Here is an 18,962-nt window from a genome sequence, read left to right on the forward strand (position 1 = left end):
GGGATCGAGTCCCACATCGGGCTCCCTGCTCGACAGGAAGCCTGCTTCTCGCTCTCCCACTCCCCCTGCTTGTGTTCCTGCTCTCGCTGTCTCTCTCTCTGTCGAATAAATAAATAAAATCTTTAAAAAAAAATTGATCTTTGAAAAACAGCAGGATTCAAAGTTGTACATACATGTGGTTACTTCGATTTTTTGAAACCATTTTTAAACCTAAGTATAAAAGACTATTAAAAACACCCTAAGGGGGGCGCCTGGGTGGCTCAGTCGGTTAAGCGACTGCCTTCGGCTCAGGTCACGATCCCGGAGTCCCGGGATCGAGTCCCGCATCGGGCTCCCTGCTCGGCGGGGAGTCTGCTTCTCCCTCTGACCCTCCCCCCTCTCATGTGCTCTCTCTCTCTCTCTCTCATTCTCTCTCTCAAATAAATAAATGAAGTCTTAAAAAACAAACAAACAAACATGTATTTCAGGGGCGCCTGGGTGGCTCAGTTGGTTAAGCGACTGCCTTCGGCTCAGGTCATGATCCTGGAGTCCCGGGATCGAGTCCCGCATCGGGCTCCCTGCTCGGCAGGGAGTCTGCTTCTCCCTCTGACCCTCCCCCTTCTCATGCTCTCTGTCTCTCATTCTCTCTCTCTCAAATAAATAAATAAAATCTTTAAAAAAAAAAAAAACACCCTAAGGGGTGCCTGGGTGGCTCAGTCAGTTAAGTGTCTGACTTTTGGTTTTGGCTCAGGTCGTGATCTCAGGAACGTGGGATTGAGCCGCACGTAGGGCTCTGCAATCAGTGCGGAGTTTGCCTGGGATTCTCTCTCCCTTTGCTCCTCCCACTTGTGTTTGCTCTCTCTTTCCCTCTCTCTAAAATAAAATAAATAAATCTTGGGGCACCTGAATGGCTCGGTAGGTTAAGCATCTGCCTTTGGCTGTGGTCATGATCCCAGGGTCCTGGGATCGAGCCCCGCATCGGGCTCCCTGCTCGGCGGGAAGCCTGCTTCTCCCTCTCCCCCTCCCCCTGCTTGTACTCTCTCTCTCTCTGTCAAATGAATAAATAAATAAATAAAATCTTTAAAACCAATCAATCAATCTTTTTTAAAACACCCTAAAATACGAATCAGAAGTTGTGTTGGGTGGTATAATTTTGGCTGTTTTGTTTTCCCCTATTCCTCCGTAATTGCTAAACTTTGCTAAATTTTATTTAATGAGCATGTATTCGTTTTATTTTGTTTTTATTATTGAAAAATGATGTTTCTCCCTGCCAAGGCAAAAAATATATATCTATAGCTATAGATCTATATAGATCTAGATGTCTAGATATATCCACATAAGGTAACCTACCATTACAAGAGAGAAACTTTTTTTCTCCAGAACCAAAACCTAAGAAGAATAAACAATAAAATAGACAATGTCTTCGATACTGGTCTTTATATTTTTTAAAGATTTTATTTATTTATTTGACAGAGAGAGACAGGGAGAGAGGGAACACAAGCAGGGGTAGTGGGAGAGGGAGAAGCAGGCTCCCCGCTGAGCAGGGAGCCCGATGGGGGGCTCAATCCCAGGACCCTGGGATCATGACCTGAGCCGAAGCAGACGCTTAATGACTGAGCCACCCAGGCGCCCCTGATACTGATCTTTATTACATATATATATATTTTTTTTTAAAGATTTTATTTTATTTATTTGACAGAGAGAAGCACAGCAAGAGAGGGAACACAAGCAGGGGGAGTGGGAGAGGGAGAAGCAGGCTCCCCGCTGAGCAGGGAGCCCGATGGGGGGCTCGATCCCAGGACCCTGAGATCATGACCTGAGCCGAAGCAGACGCTTAATGACTGAGCCACCCAGGCGCCCCTGATACTGATCTTTATTATATATATATATATTTTTTAAAGATTTTATTTTATTTATTTGACAGAGAGAAGCACAGCAAGAGAGGGAACACAAGCAGGGGGAGTGGGAGAGGGAGAAGCAGGCTTCCCGCCGAGCAGGGAGCCCGATGTGGGGCTCAATCCCAGGACCCTGAGATCATGACCTGAGCCAAAGGCAGACGCTTAACGGCTGAGCCACCCAGGCGCCCCTGATACTGATCTTTAAACCAGTGCAGGAGTAATCTTCATATGGCTGTTTCTTCTTTCTGTCCTTGGTGTAAGTCAACGGTATATGACAAATGTGCAAGTAAAGGTTCCTTTGAGTGGCCCGGCAGAGAGGAGGCCGGCCTGGGACTGAGGTGATGAAGCCCAGGTTTGTCACTTTGCAGCCATGTTGTATGATACTCAGAATCCCTGGGATGAATAGGAGAACTTCAGCTAAGAATTACCTTCCTGGACCACCTGCTCCTTACCTGTGATCTCCTCCATATTGCCTCCACTATGAACACGACACACACACTCACACACAGTGTTGTCAAAATGCTAATGTGCAATTTGTGAGACAAGATTCCCCTTCTTGGGGCGCTTGGGTGGCTCAGTCATTAAGCGTCTGCCTTCAGCTCAGGTCATGATCTCAGGGTCCTGGGATCGAGCCCCACATCGGGCTCCTTGCTCAGCAGGAGCCTGCTTCTCCCTCTGCCTGCCGCTCCCCCTGCTTGTGAGCTCTCTCTCTGACAAATAAATAAATAAAATCTTTAAAAAAAAAAAATTCCCCTTCTTCCTCGTCTCCTCATCTAGTCCTTATCCTTCTCCTCTATCTTTTGTCTTTTCTGACCTGACCAGGTCATGGGTCATGTCACAGATTATGTCATGGATCAGCCCTGCCATCAGATTCGATTCTCAGCTCTGACATTTAGGCCTGCTGGAGGAACCCTCCACACCTTGGTTGACTTCGCATCTTCCTGTACCTGCTCTCTAACCACATTCAGTGAGGACTTGGTCATTGCCTAACCGTGAACTGCCCCATCTTTGTGAGTCCTTGCAATCCATTGCTTGGGAAAGTACCTGGCATATTAAATAGGTAGTCCATACATGGATGAATGAGGGGGTAGGTGGGTGGAGGGAAAGAGGGTTTAATCCAATTGGAGAAACAAGCAGGATAGACTACAAAGGTCCACGACTCGGAGGCCAGCTCTGCCTGAGCCTCCCTCTGGAATCGAACGCCATAGGGTATTTGAGCCATGGAGAGTTGAGGAAGAAAGGCTTCCACAGCGAACAAACTTTCCATTTAGGAGACTATGACCTGGAACACAGGAGAGACAAAACCTCCCTCCCTCCCAGGGGCCTACTTTCTTTCAGAAAAGACCAAGTCACTGTTGGTGTGCAGACATAATGTCTGCCTGGTCCTAGGCAACCGTGACTCTCAGGGGTTCAAACACTTGACCAGATGCCGAGAAGAAGAGGATGTTTCTACCCTCGCTCAGCTTCCCTTGCCTCTCTAAGAACCAAGTTCACGGGCAGGTCTGAGTTCACTGAAGTGAGGAGGAAGGGTCTTAAGACAGACCCTAGTGCTGCTGTAGGGTCACCCTGACATAAGCACTCCGTGTCCCATGTTTAAGTGTCATTCATGGGAAAGGAGGCTGGGGCCCCAGTGCAACCAAACTCCGTTCTCTTCTGTCCGCTCCTGCCATGCCCTCTCTGCCTCATGGTTCCTGTCACACCAACCTGGACATTAAAACCCTGGCCACTCCCGGGTGAGTAAGGGCAGGAAGAACCGGATTAATGGAACAGGGCACTGCAGAAAAGAGAGTACCCCCTCAACTGCGATTTCCGTTCCCTTTGGCATCGGGACCTTGTAAACACAGCAGCAGTCCCTGAAGAAAGGGAGAATTCAGATCAGATATAGAAACCGAGAAGTCTGGGCTTCCAACCAAAGGCTTTCTCCATTCTGAAAAACTCGGGCCCATCTCCTTAGCCCTTCCCCAGGCTGCCAGCAGGTGGCACCACCATCAGGGATTTCAAAACCAAAACTACATTAAACTGGAAAGATTTTTTTCCGTTTTGTTTATGCAAATAGTTCCTTCCCTACAACATTCCTCCGGGAATGGTCCCCTCCTTCCCCTCCACAGTCATTCCCTCCCCCTTGCCTCCCCTGCATGACCGCTCTCTCCCTCAACACAGAGTGGATGAAGACACTGTCAGGAGAGTCCAGGATCCAAAAACAAGCCTTGAGAAATGTGAGTAAGGCTGATGGGGCCCTGGGAGGGTGGGAGAAGCCAGAGGAGAGAATCCTGGGCATGGGAGGCAACCCTGCTCCCAAATTCATTCAGGGGAACGGGAACACCCCTCCGTCCCCATATACCTTACCTATTCCCGTAGGCACACACGTGCTTATGCAAACACATACCCCACCATCCCTCCTCCTGAGGAGGAGACCTTAGACCCATGAGGCGATGGCCATGTTCCCTTCTTCCTCCTAACTCATGGCAGGGGAGCAGCAAGATGAAGGGACCCACTGTGCCCAGGAGGGGTGTGCTCTGTGCATGACTCCATATTCCATAGGTCGTTTCTCCCAGAGGTCTTTGCTGAGCCTTTGGGAGCCCCATCAGAGAGCCATGACTGGAAACCCTCACCCTCCATTAACTGGTCCCAAGCCAGCCCTATTCCAGGAAGGGGAGGGGAGTGGTGGGAGAGGGCAGGGGAGGAGGATGGGGAGGGAGGTGCAGGGAGTACGATGACCTCTAGACTGGACATTACCCAGGGGGAGGAACACCCAATGCAGCGGCTGCAGAGGCCAGGCTCTCCACTTCACCACCCCCACCTAGAACATCTCTACGAGGCCTAGAATGGCCAGAAAGGAAAATGCCAAGCGGTAGGACCATCCCAACCCCCACCCCAGTCACTGCCCAAATGGCAGGGGTGCCGCAGCCCTCCAGCACTAGACACCCACTTTCTTGTCGGCAGGTGCCTCTTATACCTCCTGGTGCCCATCCTGTTCTGCCGCGTGGGAGGCTCCATCCCCGTTTCGCAGAAGCTCTTTGGGGAAGTGACATCTCCTCTGTACCCCAAGCCTTACCCCAGCAACTTTGAGAAAACCACTGTGATCACAGTGCCCACAGGATTCAGAGTGAAGCTCATCTTCTGGCAGTTTGACCTGGAGCCTTCTGAAGGCTGTTTGTATGACTATGTCAAGGTAGGGAATCAGGTTGGGAGGGCAGAGGGAGAGCTGGGTGTCTCTAGAAACTGAGGACTTGTGCTCTAATCACCCTGGATAGCATTCCCCACCCATGGACACAGCCCCAGCCCTGCAAGAGCTAATGGCCAAGTGAAGTTCGGAGAGTCTGGTGACACCATGGATGGGGTGTCCACTGGATTTAGAGGCCCTCAGTGAGCACTGAAGGGAGAAACACAGAGGAGGGAATGTGCAGGCCCCACTTCCAGGAAATTTACTGTCTATAGGAGTCAGAAGAACCTTCTCCATCAGCTAACTTGCTGGGAGTCTTTGGAAAACTGCTGTGCCTGTTTCCCTCTTTCCGTGTAGAATATCACCATGGCTGCCTTCCTAAACAGGAACATGGGGAAGAGAAACGTGTGTGGTGGTAGCTCAAGCATAAGCTTCAGCAAGGTCAATAGGCTCAGTCTCCTCACCTCTGTGACAGCCAAGTGTGCCTTCCCAGTCTCAACTTTCTATATCAATAAAAATGAGATTCTAGATTCAGGATTCAAGTAGAGTCTACACACATGCAGTAAATACCATTCCCAGGAGACCCTCTGGAGGTTATGAGAGAATAACATGAAAATGATACATCTTCTAGCCCAGAGGACTGGAGAAGTTTGCAGGGTTGGGGGGAGGGGTCTTGGTGGCAGGGATGGTGAGGGATGGGGTGGGGGCAGGATGTCTTCCACTTCTGAGGAGTTAAAGAACCTGTGAGCAAAGAGATAAGGGAAGTCCGGTGATGCTAGTCCGTGCGGAGGCTGGAGAGGCTCCCACTCAGCTGAGTATACCAGGAGGCATGTAGCTGGACGTGAAAGGTTTGCATAAGGTGAGATGGGATAACTGGACAGAAAATAAAGCAGACCACTCCAGGCTCCAGGAATGAAGGGATGCTAAAGGCTGTGTGGAGAAAACCAGGATTCCAGTGGAAGATGAGCATGGGAGGTGGTGGAGACAAAGGAAGGTCTGAAACATGCCAGGGGACAGAGAACAGGGAAGGGGCAATGTACCAGGCACAGGATAACATGCCAGGAGTTAGCCACCAAAGACTCAACAGATGGAAGTCACCGGGGAAACAAAAAGAAAGCAAGTCATGGAGAGACAGTTTACAACAGCCAGAGCCCCGCAGGTAGAGACCAGATGGAAGCTGGTCCAGCAGGGGGGCACGACTCACTCTTTGGGACAAGAGGAAGACTTCTGCTGACCTTCCACCCAGGACATGTCTCCTCAACTGCTCTTCTTCCTACCCTTTGTCCTTTCTCCACAGATCTCTGCTGACAAAAAAACTCTGGGGAGGTTCTGTGGGCAAGTGGGTTCTCCACTGGGCAACCCCCCAGAAGCAAAGGAATTTATGTCTCAAGGGAACAAGATGCAGCTGACCTTCCACACGGACTTCTCCAATGAGGAGAATGGCACCATTATGTTCTATAAGGGCTTCCTGGCCTATTACCAAGCTGTGGGTGAGTGGCCCCGGGTGCCTTTTTTCCTGGCCTTAGGCATGTTGTATGGGGACCAGAAAAGGGGAATCTTGAATCCATTGAAGCAAGAAGCCTGTCCTTCCTTATTTTTTCTCCTCAAAAGAGCTTTTTCCAGGAGAGGACTGCCAACCTAGATTCTGTCACGGTGGGGTAGTTCCCAGAAAGCATTAGAGAGGCCTGAAATTGGGGCGCCTGCATGTCTCAGTCAGTTAAGTGTCTGATTCTTGGTTTTGGCTCAGGTCATGATCTCAGGTCATGAGATTGACCCCCGTGTCCGGCTCTGCACTGCGTATGGAGCCTGCTTAAGATTTCCTCTCTCCCTCTGTCCCTTCCCACACCACCCCCCCCCCAAAAAAAAAAGAGAGAGAGAGAGGCCTGGAGATGATTTTGTCTTTAGGCCTCTGGTAACTGACCTCTCTGAGAGCAGAGCCATGACAGAAGTCCCCGGCAGGAATTTAACCCTTCCTTCTGGAATGTCTTCCAGACCTCGATGAATGTGCTTCCCAGCGAAACTCAGTTGAGGAGAATCTCCAGCCCCAGTGCCAGCACCTGTGTCACAACTCTGTGGGTGGCTACTTCTGTTCCTGCCGTCCAGGCTATGAGCTTCAGAAGGACAGGCATTCCTGCCAGGGTAAGGTTGGGGCACTGTGGGAGGGAGGCAGGGGCTGAGCAAGGGCGTGCGGGGCCAGCCAGAGAGCGCCCAGTGACCCCCGTCCGGCTCTGCTCTCACAGCCGAGTGCAGCAGTGAGCTGTACACAGAGCCATCCGGGTACATCACCAGCCTGGAGTACCCCCAGCCCTACCCACCCGACCTGCGTTGCAACTACAGCATCCGGGTGGAGCGCGGCCTCACCCTCCACCTCAAGTTCCTGGAGCCTTTTGAAATCGATGACCACCAGCAAGTACACTGCCCCTATGACCAGCTACAGGTACAGCCATCCTACTCCCTGAGAATCTCCCTTCCTCCCCTTCCACTCCCCGCATCCCTGCTTCCCGCTAGATCCTCTGGCCAATTGGGACAGGACTGACCAACCTCACACACAGGCTAGGCAAGTGGATCCTGGGGATCCCTTTTCTCCTCCAGCTGAAAACATACACACAAAGCAGAGTTCCCACCACCACCACCGTCCTGGCCCAGTGGGAAAATGTCTGAATTGGAGAAATGGCCCTCCATCTTCCCCACCAGATCTATGCCAACGGGAGGAACATCGGCGAGTTCTGTGGGAAGCAAAGACCCGCTGACTTTGACAGCAGCAGCAATGCGGTGGATCTGCTGTTCTTCACAGATGACTCGGGGGACAGCCGAGGCTGGAAGCTGCATTATACCACTGAAAGTACGGTTGCCTGGGGGCCTCTCTCACTGGCCAGCAACAGGGCAGAATCAGATGGGTCAAAAGAAGGAAAGTGGCTCTGAAATAAACATGTCCTCTGGTCTCCCAACAGTCATCAAGTGCCCCCAGCCGCAGACCCTAGACAAGTTCACCATCATCCAGAACCTACAGCAGCAATACCAGTTCCGTGACTACTTCATTGCCACCTGCCAACAAGGCTACCAGCTCGTGGAGGTAAGAGCCTGAGGCTGAAGGGAGAGAGCTGGCCCAGCCCTCTAGGAGCAATTCAAGTGGGTAGGTTCATATCAGATTTAGGCTCAGCCCAGCTGGATTCACACATGTTTGAGCTGGAAGATCACCCGGTCTACCTGCTCTCAAACTTGACTACACACTGAAAACACTTCGAATTTTAAAAACACTGTTGTGTGGGTCCCCTGCCAAAGACTGATTCCATTGGTCTGGAGTGCCACTAGGATTACTTACAGCTACCCAGGTGATTCTAATGTGCAGCCAGGTTTGTGAACTACTGGCCTAGCATAATAATGGTAGGATTTAGGAGCTGACAAGGCAGGGTGGAGTGCAAGAAGTGACTCACTCAACATCACAGTGATTTTGTACAGCAGGAGCTAAAACCAAATCTCCTACCTCGTGCCCCAGGGCTTTTTTATGCACGATGGTGTTCTCACCCTGGACCCACCACCATGTCCTCAGCTTTGCAGGCTCAGGAAAGACCATGGCTTTATTGGTTAATTTTACAAAAGCTGGTAAACTAAAATGCTATTTAAAAAAATATATACAATTGGAGGGACCCCTGAGGCTACCAAGCTTGTTATTTTTTTAAATTTAAAATTGTGGGGTTCAGGGGCACCTGGCTGACTCAGTCCATAGAGCATGCAACTCTAGATCTCAGGGTCGTGAGTTCGAGCCCCACGGTGGGCATGGAGCCTACATAAAATAAAATAAAATAAAACAAAACAAAATTGTGGGTGTCAACTGGACCGTAGTGGAAGCAGGCAAGAGTCTAGAGAGAGGATTATCGGGTCTGTCAATCAGCCCTTGCTCTGACTTTCCGCTGTGTGATTCAGTGCTCCCATCTGCAACTCTGGTCTGAGAAGAACAAAGGAGCCACATCCATGGGGGTGCTAAGGTCTGAGAGCCTGAGAGATAGCCTTGCATTCCCTGCTGCTCCAGTGTGGGAAAGGCAGGAAGGGAACCACAGTGCCTCCTTGTGTTAATGACACCTCTATCTCTCTCTGCCTCTTCTCAAACAGGGAAACCAGGTGCTGCTCTCCTTCACAGCTGTCTGTCAGGATGATGGCACCTGGCATCGTGCCATGCCCAGGTGCAAGAGTAAGTCACAACTCAGCAGGTGTCTGCCCCTGGGGAGCTCCCACCACCACCCAGCCATGGAGACCTAGGCTGTGGCAGGAAGAGAGGATGTGGACTAAGCCTCTCCCCAAAACACCCTCCCCCTCACTTGTCCCTTGAAGCCCATGGCCCACCTCAGGAACCGGTCAACCCTCAAGTGAGCAGTGTTGGTGGGCTCTACCCAGAACTGAATTTCACTCCATCTAGTTCCCATCCTTCACAAGTGGCCCCCCACCCCCGGCCACTGACCGTATTTCCCTAAGGTTCTCAACCTGTTCTATGGGCAGAAAACTCAGGTTCTTCCCACTGACGTTCCAATACCGTCACTCTCAGCTCTCATACGGCCCTGTGTTCTCTCCAAGTCAAGGACTGTGGGCCACCCCGAAGCCTGACTAATGGGGCCTTCAATTACGCCACCACAAAGGGGGTGAACACCTACCAGGCCCGTATCCAGTACTACTGCCAGGAGCCATATTATAAGATGCATACCAGAGGCGGCATCAGCGAGACCGCACGAGGTAGGGACCCATGCAAATGGCAGCCTTCTCCCTTCCATCTTCTCAAGACATCCTCTGAGATTTTTCCAACATAATCCCTAGGGGATGCATATTGAGGTATCTGCCCTGGACATTGGCTTCAGGGGCCTAAAGTACAGTGCCAAGAGGCAAGTAGTAGGGTTGAAGGAGGCACCTGAGCTGATACAAAGAAAGTCTTAAATTTCATAAACAGTCAGCTCCCTCTCACCACCACCATGACCATTACTACTGCCACCCCCGCAAGCACCATCATCATCCCCATCTCTACCACCACCAACACCACCACCATCATGACCAACCCCCACCTCCACCACCACCATCACCACCAGCATCACCACCACCACCACAACCACACTACAGCTATGTGGGACTTCCCCAACATTCTCCCCACATACCCCTCAGGCTACTATATTGTGATTTTTTTGCAACAAATGACTCTCAAACTCATCTTCAAAACTTTTCTTTAAAATGAAATAAATCACATGCTTCATAGATTTAAAACATCAAAAAGAAAAAAGAAAAAAATCTTATATATAGATTATATGGTATTATTTAAGAGCTTGGCTTTGAAGTCAGACAGTCTTCAGTTTGCATCTTCGTTCTGGAACTTAGAAGTTATGTGACCCTGTGCAAATTATTTAAGCTCAGTTTCCTCATCCAAAAAAATGAGGATAATAATGCATCCCTGAAAGTGTCATTGTGGTGCTTAAATGAAATAATATAGACAAAGTGCTTAGCAATAAGCATGGTGCACTGTCAGCAATCAGAGCATGTAGCTACCATTATCATCTACTATCCCACTACCAAGATGCAGTCACTGATAAGATTTTCATATGTTCCTTCCAGTTTTTATGTCTACTTTCACAAATAGGGATCACATCAAACATAGAGTTAAGTATTCTGATTTTTTCACTGAATATTAAAACAAAAATATATGTAGGGAGCCTTTCCCCTCTCCACACTTTTGATAGTCCATCCTTATGTATTTGAACCTTTCCCTTTGATCCTTGTCCTTGTTGGTTCCGAATCTCCCGTCTCCCCGTCCCGCATATTCAGTGCTCGTTGGCCTCTGAGACCTGGTTTCCCTGTCCACCACCTCCCAGCCTGATCATAGCCCCCTCTTCTCTCAGGGGCCTATACCTGCACAGCAGAGGGCATATGGAAGAATGAATGGGAAGGATCGAAGATTCCTCGGTGTTTGCCAGGTGAGTGGAAGCCCTCCAGGGCCATCCCCAGTGCATTTTGCAGCCCTGCAGAGCCTCAGGAAAAGCATGCACAGAGAATGAAGACAAAGTGAATGGAGAGACACTCCAGCTTGAGGTCAAAAATAGACAAAAGGAATAAGGGGAAGAGGGGAGGAGATATTCCAGCAGAAAGGGAGAAAGGAACCCAGAGAACCAGAATCAGTCCTGACATTCCTGCTTTTTCACTGAGCAGATGCGAAGTCAGGGAATAAAAATAGCAAGAAAACCCCCCAGGAAGAAATAAAAAGAACAAGGAGAAGAGGCTGACAAAAGACCAAAGACAGCGGGTGTGGGAATGGGGGAGAAAGAGGAAAGAGCCCAGAGCCGAAAGAGGGGTTATAGGGGGAACTGACTGACCACAGAAGGGAAGAGGGTGGGCCCTGCCTGACTTGTCCTTGCTTTCCCTGTCTCTCCTCTCCAGTGTGTGGGAAACCCGTCCACCCTGTGGAACAGAAGCAGCGTATCATTGGAGGGCAAAAAGCCAAGTTAGGCAACTTCCCCTGGCAGGCCTTCACCAACATCTATGGGCGAGGGGGTGGAGCCCTGCTGGGCGACCGCTGGATCCTCACCGCTGCCCACACCCTCTACCCCAAGGATCATGAAGCACAAGGCAATGCCACCGTGGATGTGTTCCTGGGCCACGTAAGCGTGGAAGAGATCACAAAACTAGCAAACCACCCTGTCCGCAGGGTGAGCATCCACCCAGACTACCGCCAGGATGAGTCCCACAATTTTGAGGGGGACATTGCCCTCTTGGAGCTGGAAAATAGTGTCACCCTGGGCCCCAACCTCCTCCCCATCTGCCTCCCTGACAACGAGACCTTCTATGACAGGGGCCTCATGGGCTATGTCAGTGGCTTTGGGATAATGGAGGAGAGGCTTTCTTATGACCTCAAGTTTATCCGTCTGCCTGTAGCTAAGCGAGAGGCATGTGAGACCTGGCTCCGGAAAAATAAGAGGAATGATGTGTTTTCTCAAAACATGTTCTGTGCTGGGGACCCGTCTCTAAAGCAGGATGCCTGTCAGGGGGATAGCGGAGGGGTCTTTGCAGTGAAGGATGAGCACAACAATCGCTGGGTGGCCACAGGCATAGTGTCCTGGGGCATTGGGTGCAGCAGGGGCTATGGCTTCTACACCAAATTACTCAACTATGTGGACTGGATCAAGAAGGAGATGGAGGGGGAGGACTGAACCCAGAATTCACTAGGGCAGAATCCAGAGGGCAGTGCCTAAAAAAAAAAAAAATTATCTGACCAGTTATTGATAACCAGTAAGAATCCATATTAAAATCACTGATGCAGAAAAACCCTGTGTGAAATAAATGCTCTTTTCTATAACCCCATCTCTGTTTGTCACCTAAAACAACCCAAAAATCACCTTTCTTTCCTCTAAGGATTACAGAAGATATATTCCACAATCTCTACTTTTCATTGTTCTCTTCCATTTTTGTACCATTGGATAATTGAAACTCTTTCCAAATAAAATTTTATGAGAAATTCCAGTGTGCTTGGGATGCCTGGGTGGCTCAGGTTAAGCATCTGCCTTCGGCTCAAGTCATGATCCCTGTGTCCTGGGATTGAGTCCCACATCAGGGAGCAGGGAGTCTGCTTCTCCCTCTGCCTGCCTCTTCCCCTGTTTGGGCACACGTGCTCTCTCTCCCTCTCTCTCTTGCTCTCTGGCAAATAAACAAATAAAATCTTTAAAAAAAAAAAAGAAAGAAAGAAAGAAATTCCAGTGTGCAAAATGAGTTAAAAGCAGTATTCAATCGATATAAAAATATTTAGTAAGATCTTATTTAAAATAGGAAGGCAGGGGCACCTGGGTGGGCCAGTCAGTTAAGCATTCTTGATCTCAGCTCAGGTCTTGACCTCAGGGTTGTGAGTTCAAGCCCTGCGTTGAGCTCCACGTTGGGTGTGGAGCCTACTTAAAAAAAAAAAAATACTTAGGAAGGAAATAAGAACAAAAAAGTTTATGCACACATTTTTAATTAGGTTGTAGATAAAATTTATTTCTTTTTTTAAAAGATTTTATTTATTTATTTGAGAGAGAGAGCACTAGAGCAGGGTGAGGGGCAGAGGGAGAAGTGGAATCCCCGCTGAGCAGGGAGCCAGATGCCGGGCTAGATCCCAGGACTCTGGGATCATGACCTGAGCCGAAGGCAGACACCCACTGACTGAGCCACCCAGGTGCCCCAATAACAATTTATTTCTAATTTTGTTTTGATTGTACGATATGAAGAAAATCCTGATTTTCCCACGCAGGTAGTTGCAAATTTAACAGGTTTTTTTTAAAAAGCTCACTTTGCAATCTCTAAATATTTCTCTCTCTTTTTTTTAAAGATTTTATTTAAGTAATCTCTACACCCAGTGTGGAGCTCAAACTCACAACTCTGAGATCAAGAGTTAGATGCTCCGCTGACTGAGCCAGTCAGGCGCCCCTCTAAATATTCTATAAGAAGAGGAGTGGTATGAAATTTTTGTTTCCAAGTTGAAAGATTAACAATATTTTCAAATAACTTGTATTACTTGAGGCATATTTAAAGGTCAGAGAAAGACCCAAAACTTAGGATAAGCATTGTAGGTATTTATAATAGAATATTATCATGATGTTATTGAACAACTGACTCTTCTGGACTTATTTGAACAACTTTACATGAACTGACATACACAGGCCTGAATTTTAAAAGACCAATGCAGGGACACCTGGTAGCTCAGTCAGTTGACCATCTGACTGTTGGTTTCGGCTCAGGGCATAATCTCAGGGTCTTGAGGTCGAGCCCCACATCGGGCTTCACGCTCAGCAGAGTCTGCTGGAGATTCTGTCTCTCCCTCTGCCCCTCCCCCTGCTTATGTTCTCTCTCTAAATAAACAAACAAATAAATAAATAAAATCTTTTTAAAATAATAAAAAATAAAAATAAGTAAAAAATTAAAAGACCAGTGCAGAGTTAAAGCCTTTTCCAAGTAATGAGAATTTTTAAGTCCAAATGCAGGTCCACAATCCCTTATCTGACACTCTCAGGGCCAAATGCCTTTAGTATTCAAGATCTTACAGGTTTCAGAAATGTAACATACTGTCTATTATGTGATGTCCCCAGCAGGGTCTAGGGTAGCACTCTAAGGCAACAAAACAGAGGAATAATTCTTCTGAAAAACATTTTAATATTCACAGTATATGAGATAGATAAAGACTCTAAACAGCTACCCTTCAGGTCAGGTTTTGCCACTGAATAACTTTTGGTGACAAACTATTAAAACACTCTGAGTTTTTAAGAGCACTTCAGATGTCAGGATTGTGGACTTCAGGACTGCGGACATGGCAGAAATGACAGGAAAAAATTTTCTTGTATAGTCTACACAAAAGCATCCGCAAGTGGTATTCAGTGTGTTTGAGGAGCACACGCTGATTTCAGTTAACTTAGTATTTTTCAGAAGTGAAGCACCTCCAGGATTCCAATGGAGATGGGAATGGAGGTGGGGAAGGAGCCGGAAGTGGTGGAACAGAAACTGAAACGAAAATGAAAATACTGAACTATTTCTAAGGTTCCTGGCAAAGTTAAGATTCTGAGTTCTTTGTCCTTATTGTAGTCTTCAAAGGTGATCCCAGCAGAGTCCAGTGACTGCTCTGATCCTCCTGGACCCCATGCCCCTCCTCCAAAGTCCTATGCAGCTTATCCTTCAAGTGACCGGAACAAAAAAAAATAAGGCTAAAACCAATGTCCTATGAATACACATCAGAAAAGAAAATACAAATTAAGGTTAAGCTTTGGGGCTCAAGCTAACTCATAGAAAAGAAAATACTTAAATTAAGACACCATCTTTTTAGCTATAAGATTGGCAACGATAATATACTCTGTTGGTGAAGATGTAGAGAGAACAGTCACTCATGCGTTACTTGTTGGAGTGTGAATGGTACAAACTCTGTAAGGAGCAATTTGGCAACATGCAATCAAAACCACAGATGCACATGCCTCTGACCCAGCAATTCCACCTCTAGGAATTTTTCTCACAGATATTCTCAATGAGATAAATGACATAGGTACAAGGCTAGTCATCGAAGCACTGCATATGATAGCAAAGCATTAGAATCCTGAATTCTGAAAGGTCTGGTACCAAAGTTTCAGTTATATTATGGAATATCCAAATAATGAAATACAATGTAGCCATTCAATCTTTAAATGAAAAACATAAAAAGCAGGACAGTGTGTATAAAGTACTACTATATAAAAGAGGAGTGGGTGTACATTGCTTTTATAAGTATAAAATATTGCTGGAAAGATATACAAGAAACAATGGTGGTTTCGAGGGGAGGGCAGTAATAAGAAGAAAAGTTATTACTCTATACTCTTCTGATCTTTCAAATTTTGAGTCATGTAGATGCATTATCTAGTCAAAAAATAGAGAAATAGAGCTCTATTAAGATACTCTTTAATTTAAAAAAAAATTCAAAAGGGTAACTTCATTGAGAAGGTGGACATTTGGCAAAGATTGAAGGAAGTTAGATATTCAGAGATCTAGGGGCTCCTGGGTGGCTCAGATGGTTGTGTCTGCCTTCTGCTTGGGTCATGATCCCAGGGTCCTGGGATCGAGCCCTGCATGGGGCTCCCTGCTCAGTGGGGAGCCTGCTTCTCCCTCTCCTTCCCCTGCTCCCCCTGCTTGTGCTCTCTGACTCTCTCTGTCAAATAAATAAATAAATTCTTAAAAAAAAAAAGATATTCAGAGATCTAAGAAAAGACATTCCAGGAAGAGAAAACAGCTAGTGCAAAGGTCCTGAGGCAAGAATATGCTTGATTCATTAGAGAATTGCAGAGGCAGCCAATGCAGAATAATGTGAACTTACATTTTCAAAGGCTCACTCTGGCTGCTGAATTGAGGTCAGATTGCAGGTGGGAAAGGGCATAAAGAGGACCAGTTAGGAAGCAATTACAATAATACAGGCAAGAAGTGATGGTAGCTCAGACCAAGTGGTAGCAGTGGAAGTGATGTAAGGTAGTCATATTATGGATAAAATTTGCAGGAGGAACCAGTAGGTTTCTTGATGGAAAATATACTGGAGAGAGCTGAATGAGAAAAAGAGAGAAGTCAACTAGATGCAGAAGATTACAAGAGGAGGAGGTCTGATGAAAAACATAAGGAGGTTCCTTTTGCACATGTTGAATTTCAGATGCCTATTAGATTAGGGCCAAGATGGAGTAACAGGGATTAGATTTACCCGCCCTCCTGAAACAACAAACAACAGCAACAACAACAAAAACATCAAATATATGAAACAATAATTCTCGAGACATTAAATTTCAATAACAAAGGACAATGGTTGCCCTATGATTGCCCCAGCTTACTTCCTTGAGACAGTTTCCACACTGAGGTACTGGAAGGAGAAACCCAGGTAGCACTTAGATGACTCCCTGGGTTGAGCCAAAAGTGCAGGGAGACCAAGGCTATTGAAATTCACAGAACTGAGGATCAGAGAGAAGAAAGCCACAAAGAGAGAACTCCAGAGATCTGCAGAAGAGCCCTACAATTTTCTCACCCATATGTGAGAAAATTATCCAAGGATAGAGAAAAAAGCTGTATGACACGGTTATATGGAACAGTAGCAGGCAATCAGCAAGGCAAGGAAAAGTGCCTGATCCCACCAGCCAGACTGAATTCATGGGGCATTAGGTAGGGGATGCAGAAAGGTCTTGCCTCAGTAGGGAACAATTAGCCCTAGATTAAATGCTGCTCTGGTCCTATCTAACAAATGTTAAAAGTAAGACCCAAAAGGATCAAACTGTTTCCAAGTAACTTAACTGAGTCCCAGAACAACGCTCCAGAATATTTATAGAATTACAAAAATATCCAGCATCCAACAAGATAAAATTCACAAAGTCTGGCAACCAATCAAAGGATATGAGGCATACAAAGGAGCAGGAAAATATGACCCATAACGAGAAGAAAAATCCATCAAAACCAAGCAAAAACTGACATATGTAAGATTAGAAGACTGGACATTAAAACAATTGCTATAACTTCATCTTATGTGTTCAGAAAATTAAATAAATGTCCACTAGACACCCAAAAAGAGATGCTGAATATGCTGCTTGATGTATAAATTTGGGGTTGAGGGGACAGGTCTAAGCTAAAAATGCAAAGTTTGGAGTCATTGGTAGGTATATAGATGGATGTTTAAAGCCACAAGGTCGAATGAAGCCACCAAGGGAGTGAAGGGAGTGAAGATTGATAGAGAAGAGAAAGAGAAGAGAAAATAACCAATGCCTATGCCCTGAGGCATGCCATTATAAAAGTCTGGGAGAACAGGAAAAATCAGCCTAAGGAGGCTCAGAAATTGTGACTGTTATAGAATAAATGTGAATCTCAAAATTCATATGTTGAAGACCTAACTCCAAACAGGATGGTATTCAGAGTTGAGGTCCTTAGGAGGTAATTAGGTTTAGATGAGGTCATGAGGGTGGGATAAGAAAGTGAAGATCTCTCTCCACACATAGGCACCAAGAAAAGGCCACGTGAGCACACAGTGCGACAGCTGTCTGCAAGCCAGGAGGAGGGACCTCACCAAAACAGAATATGCCAGCACATTGATCTTGGACTTCCAAAACTGTGAGATATTGGTTAAGCCACCCAGTCTATAACATTTCAGCATAGCAGCCTGAGCTGACTAAGACAGTGACCACTGAAGTAGGAGGAAAACCTGTAGAGCTCAGAATTTTGAACCCAAGGAAAGAAAATGCATCAAGGTGAAGGAGTGATCAATTGATTGACTGAGCAAATGCCACTGATAGGTCAAGATGAAGACAAGATTGATCCTGGGATAGAGCAATGCCAAGGTCACTGGAGAGCCAGAAAAGCACAGTTTGGTGGAATGATGGGGGCAAAAGCCAGACTGGAGTTGGAGAGAGAGTGGAAGAAGAATTAGAGACAGGGCGCCTGGGTGGCTCAGTCGGTTAAGCGTCTGCCTTCGGCTCAGGTCATGATCCCAGGGTCCTGGGATCGAGCCCCACATCGGGCTCCCTGCTCTACAGGGAGTCTGCTTCTCCCTCTCCCACTCCCCCTGCTTGTGTTCCCCCTCTCTCTGTGTCTCTCTCTGTCAAATAAATAAATCTTTAAAAAAAAAAAAAGAATTAGAGACAAAAAGTATAATCAATTATTTTAAGGAATTTGCTGCAAGAGAGAATAAAGAAACAGGGCAAGCTATTGGAAGAACTGGAGTCAAGAGAAGGGTTTGTTTGTTTTTTAATTAGAGAAGTAACAACATGTCTACAGCCTGTTGGGAATTACATAATAGAGAGGGGAAATGATGATGGCCAGTGGAAGTGGGAGAGAGATAGAATCCAGTTGGAAGCATGGATGCATTATCTATGCTAACAGACAGGCAAGCAGATTATAAGATGCTGGTATTTCCATAGGTGTTCTTCTCTAATTCTTCATTTGTCTTGGTGAAGTAGAAAATAAGGTTATTGGCTGAGAGTGTGGATGAAGGATTTGGGGGTTTGAGGAGAGAGAAGAAAGAATGAATAATCATCAAGGAGAGTGGGAGAAAGAATGGATTAGGGAATTTTGATTGCCTAGGAGCATTAGGGTCCACTTGAGATTCATGGTCATGAATTAAAATGAGATGATTGTTGGGGCACCTGGGTGGCTCAGTCGTTAAGCGTCTGCCTTCGGCTCAGGTCATGATCCCAGGGTCCTGGGATCGAGCCCCGCATCAGGCTCCTTCCTCAGCGGGGAGCCTGCTTCTCCCTCTCCCACTCTCCCTGCTTGTGTTCCTGCTCTCGCTATCTCTCTCTGTCAAATAAATAAATAAAATCTTTTTTGAAAAATAAAAATTAAATAAATAAATAAATAAAATGAGATGGTTGTTCTCACCTTTGGGAGACAGTTGTATGAGTTAGGTTGTATGTTGTCCCCAGCCACTTTCAGCTGCACTTATATGGGCA

At 46.9% G+C, this 18,962-nt stretch overlaps 1 protein-coding gene across 2 annotated transcripts; it reads left to right on the plus strand.

The window, feature by feature from the left end:
* Positions 1 to 3,657: 3,657 nt before the first annotated feature.
* C1R (complement C1r) lies at positions 3,658 to 12,289 on the plus strand. 2 transcript variants are annotated; one of them, XM_044915457.1, is made up of 11 exons: positions 3,658 to 4,093; positions 4,821 to 5,049; positions 6,338 to 6,530; positions 7,033 to 7,064; positions 7,391 to 7,477; positions 7,735 to 7,882; positions 7,992 to 8,113; positions 9,151 to 9,229; positions 9,610 to 9,765; positions 10,914 to 10,988; positions 11,449 to 12,289. In XM_044915457.1, coding segments are annotated over exons 1-11 (1,893 nt in total). In that variant the 5' UTR covers positions 3,658 to 4,091; the 3' UTR covers positions 12,219 to 12,289. The 2 variants fall into 2 exon arrangements, with proteins under 2 accessions (XP_044771392.1, XP_044771391.1); XM_044915456.1 differs by having other exon boundaries at positions 3,920 to 4,093; positions 7,033 to 7,179; positions 7,281 to 7,477.
* The last annotated feature ends 6,673 nt before the right edge of the window (positions 12,290 to 18,962 follow it).

The sequence above is a fragment of the Neomonachus schauinslandi genome, chromosome 5, assembly GCF_002201575.2.
Source record: "Neomonachus schauinslandi chromosome 5, ASM220157v2, whole genome shotgun sequence".
Classification (NCBI taxonomy): domain Eukaryota; kingdom Metazoa; phylum Chordata; class Mammalia; order Carnivora; family Phocidae; genus Neomonachus; species Neomonachus schauinslandi.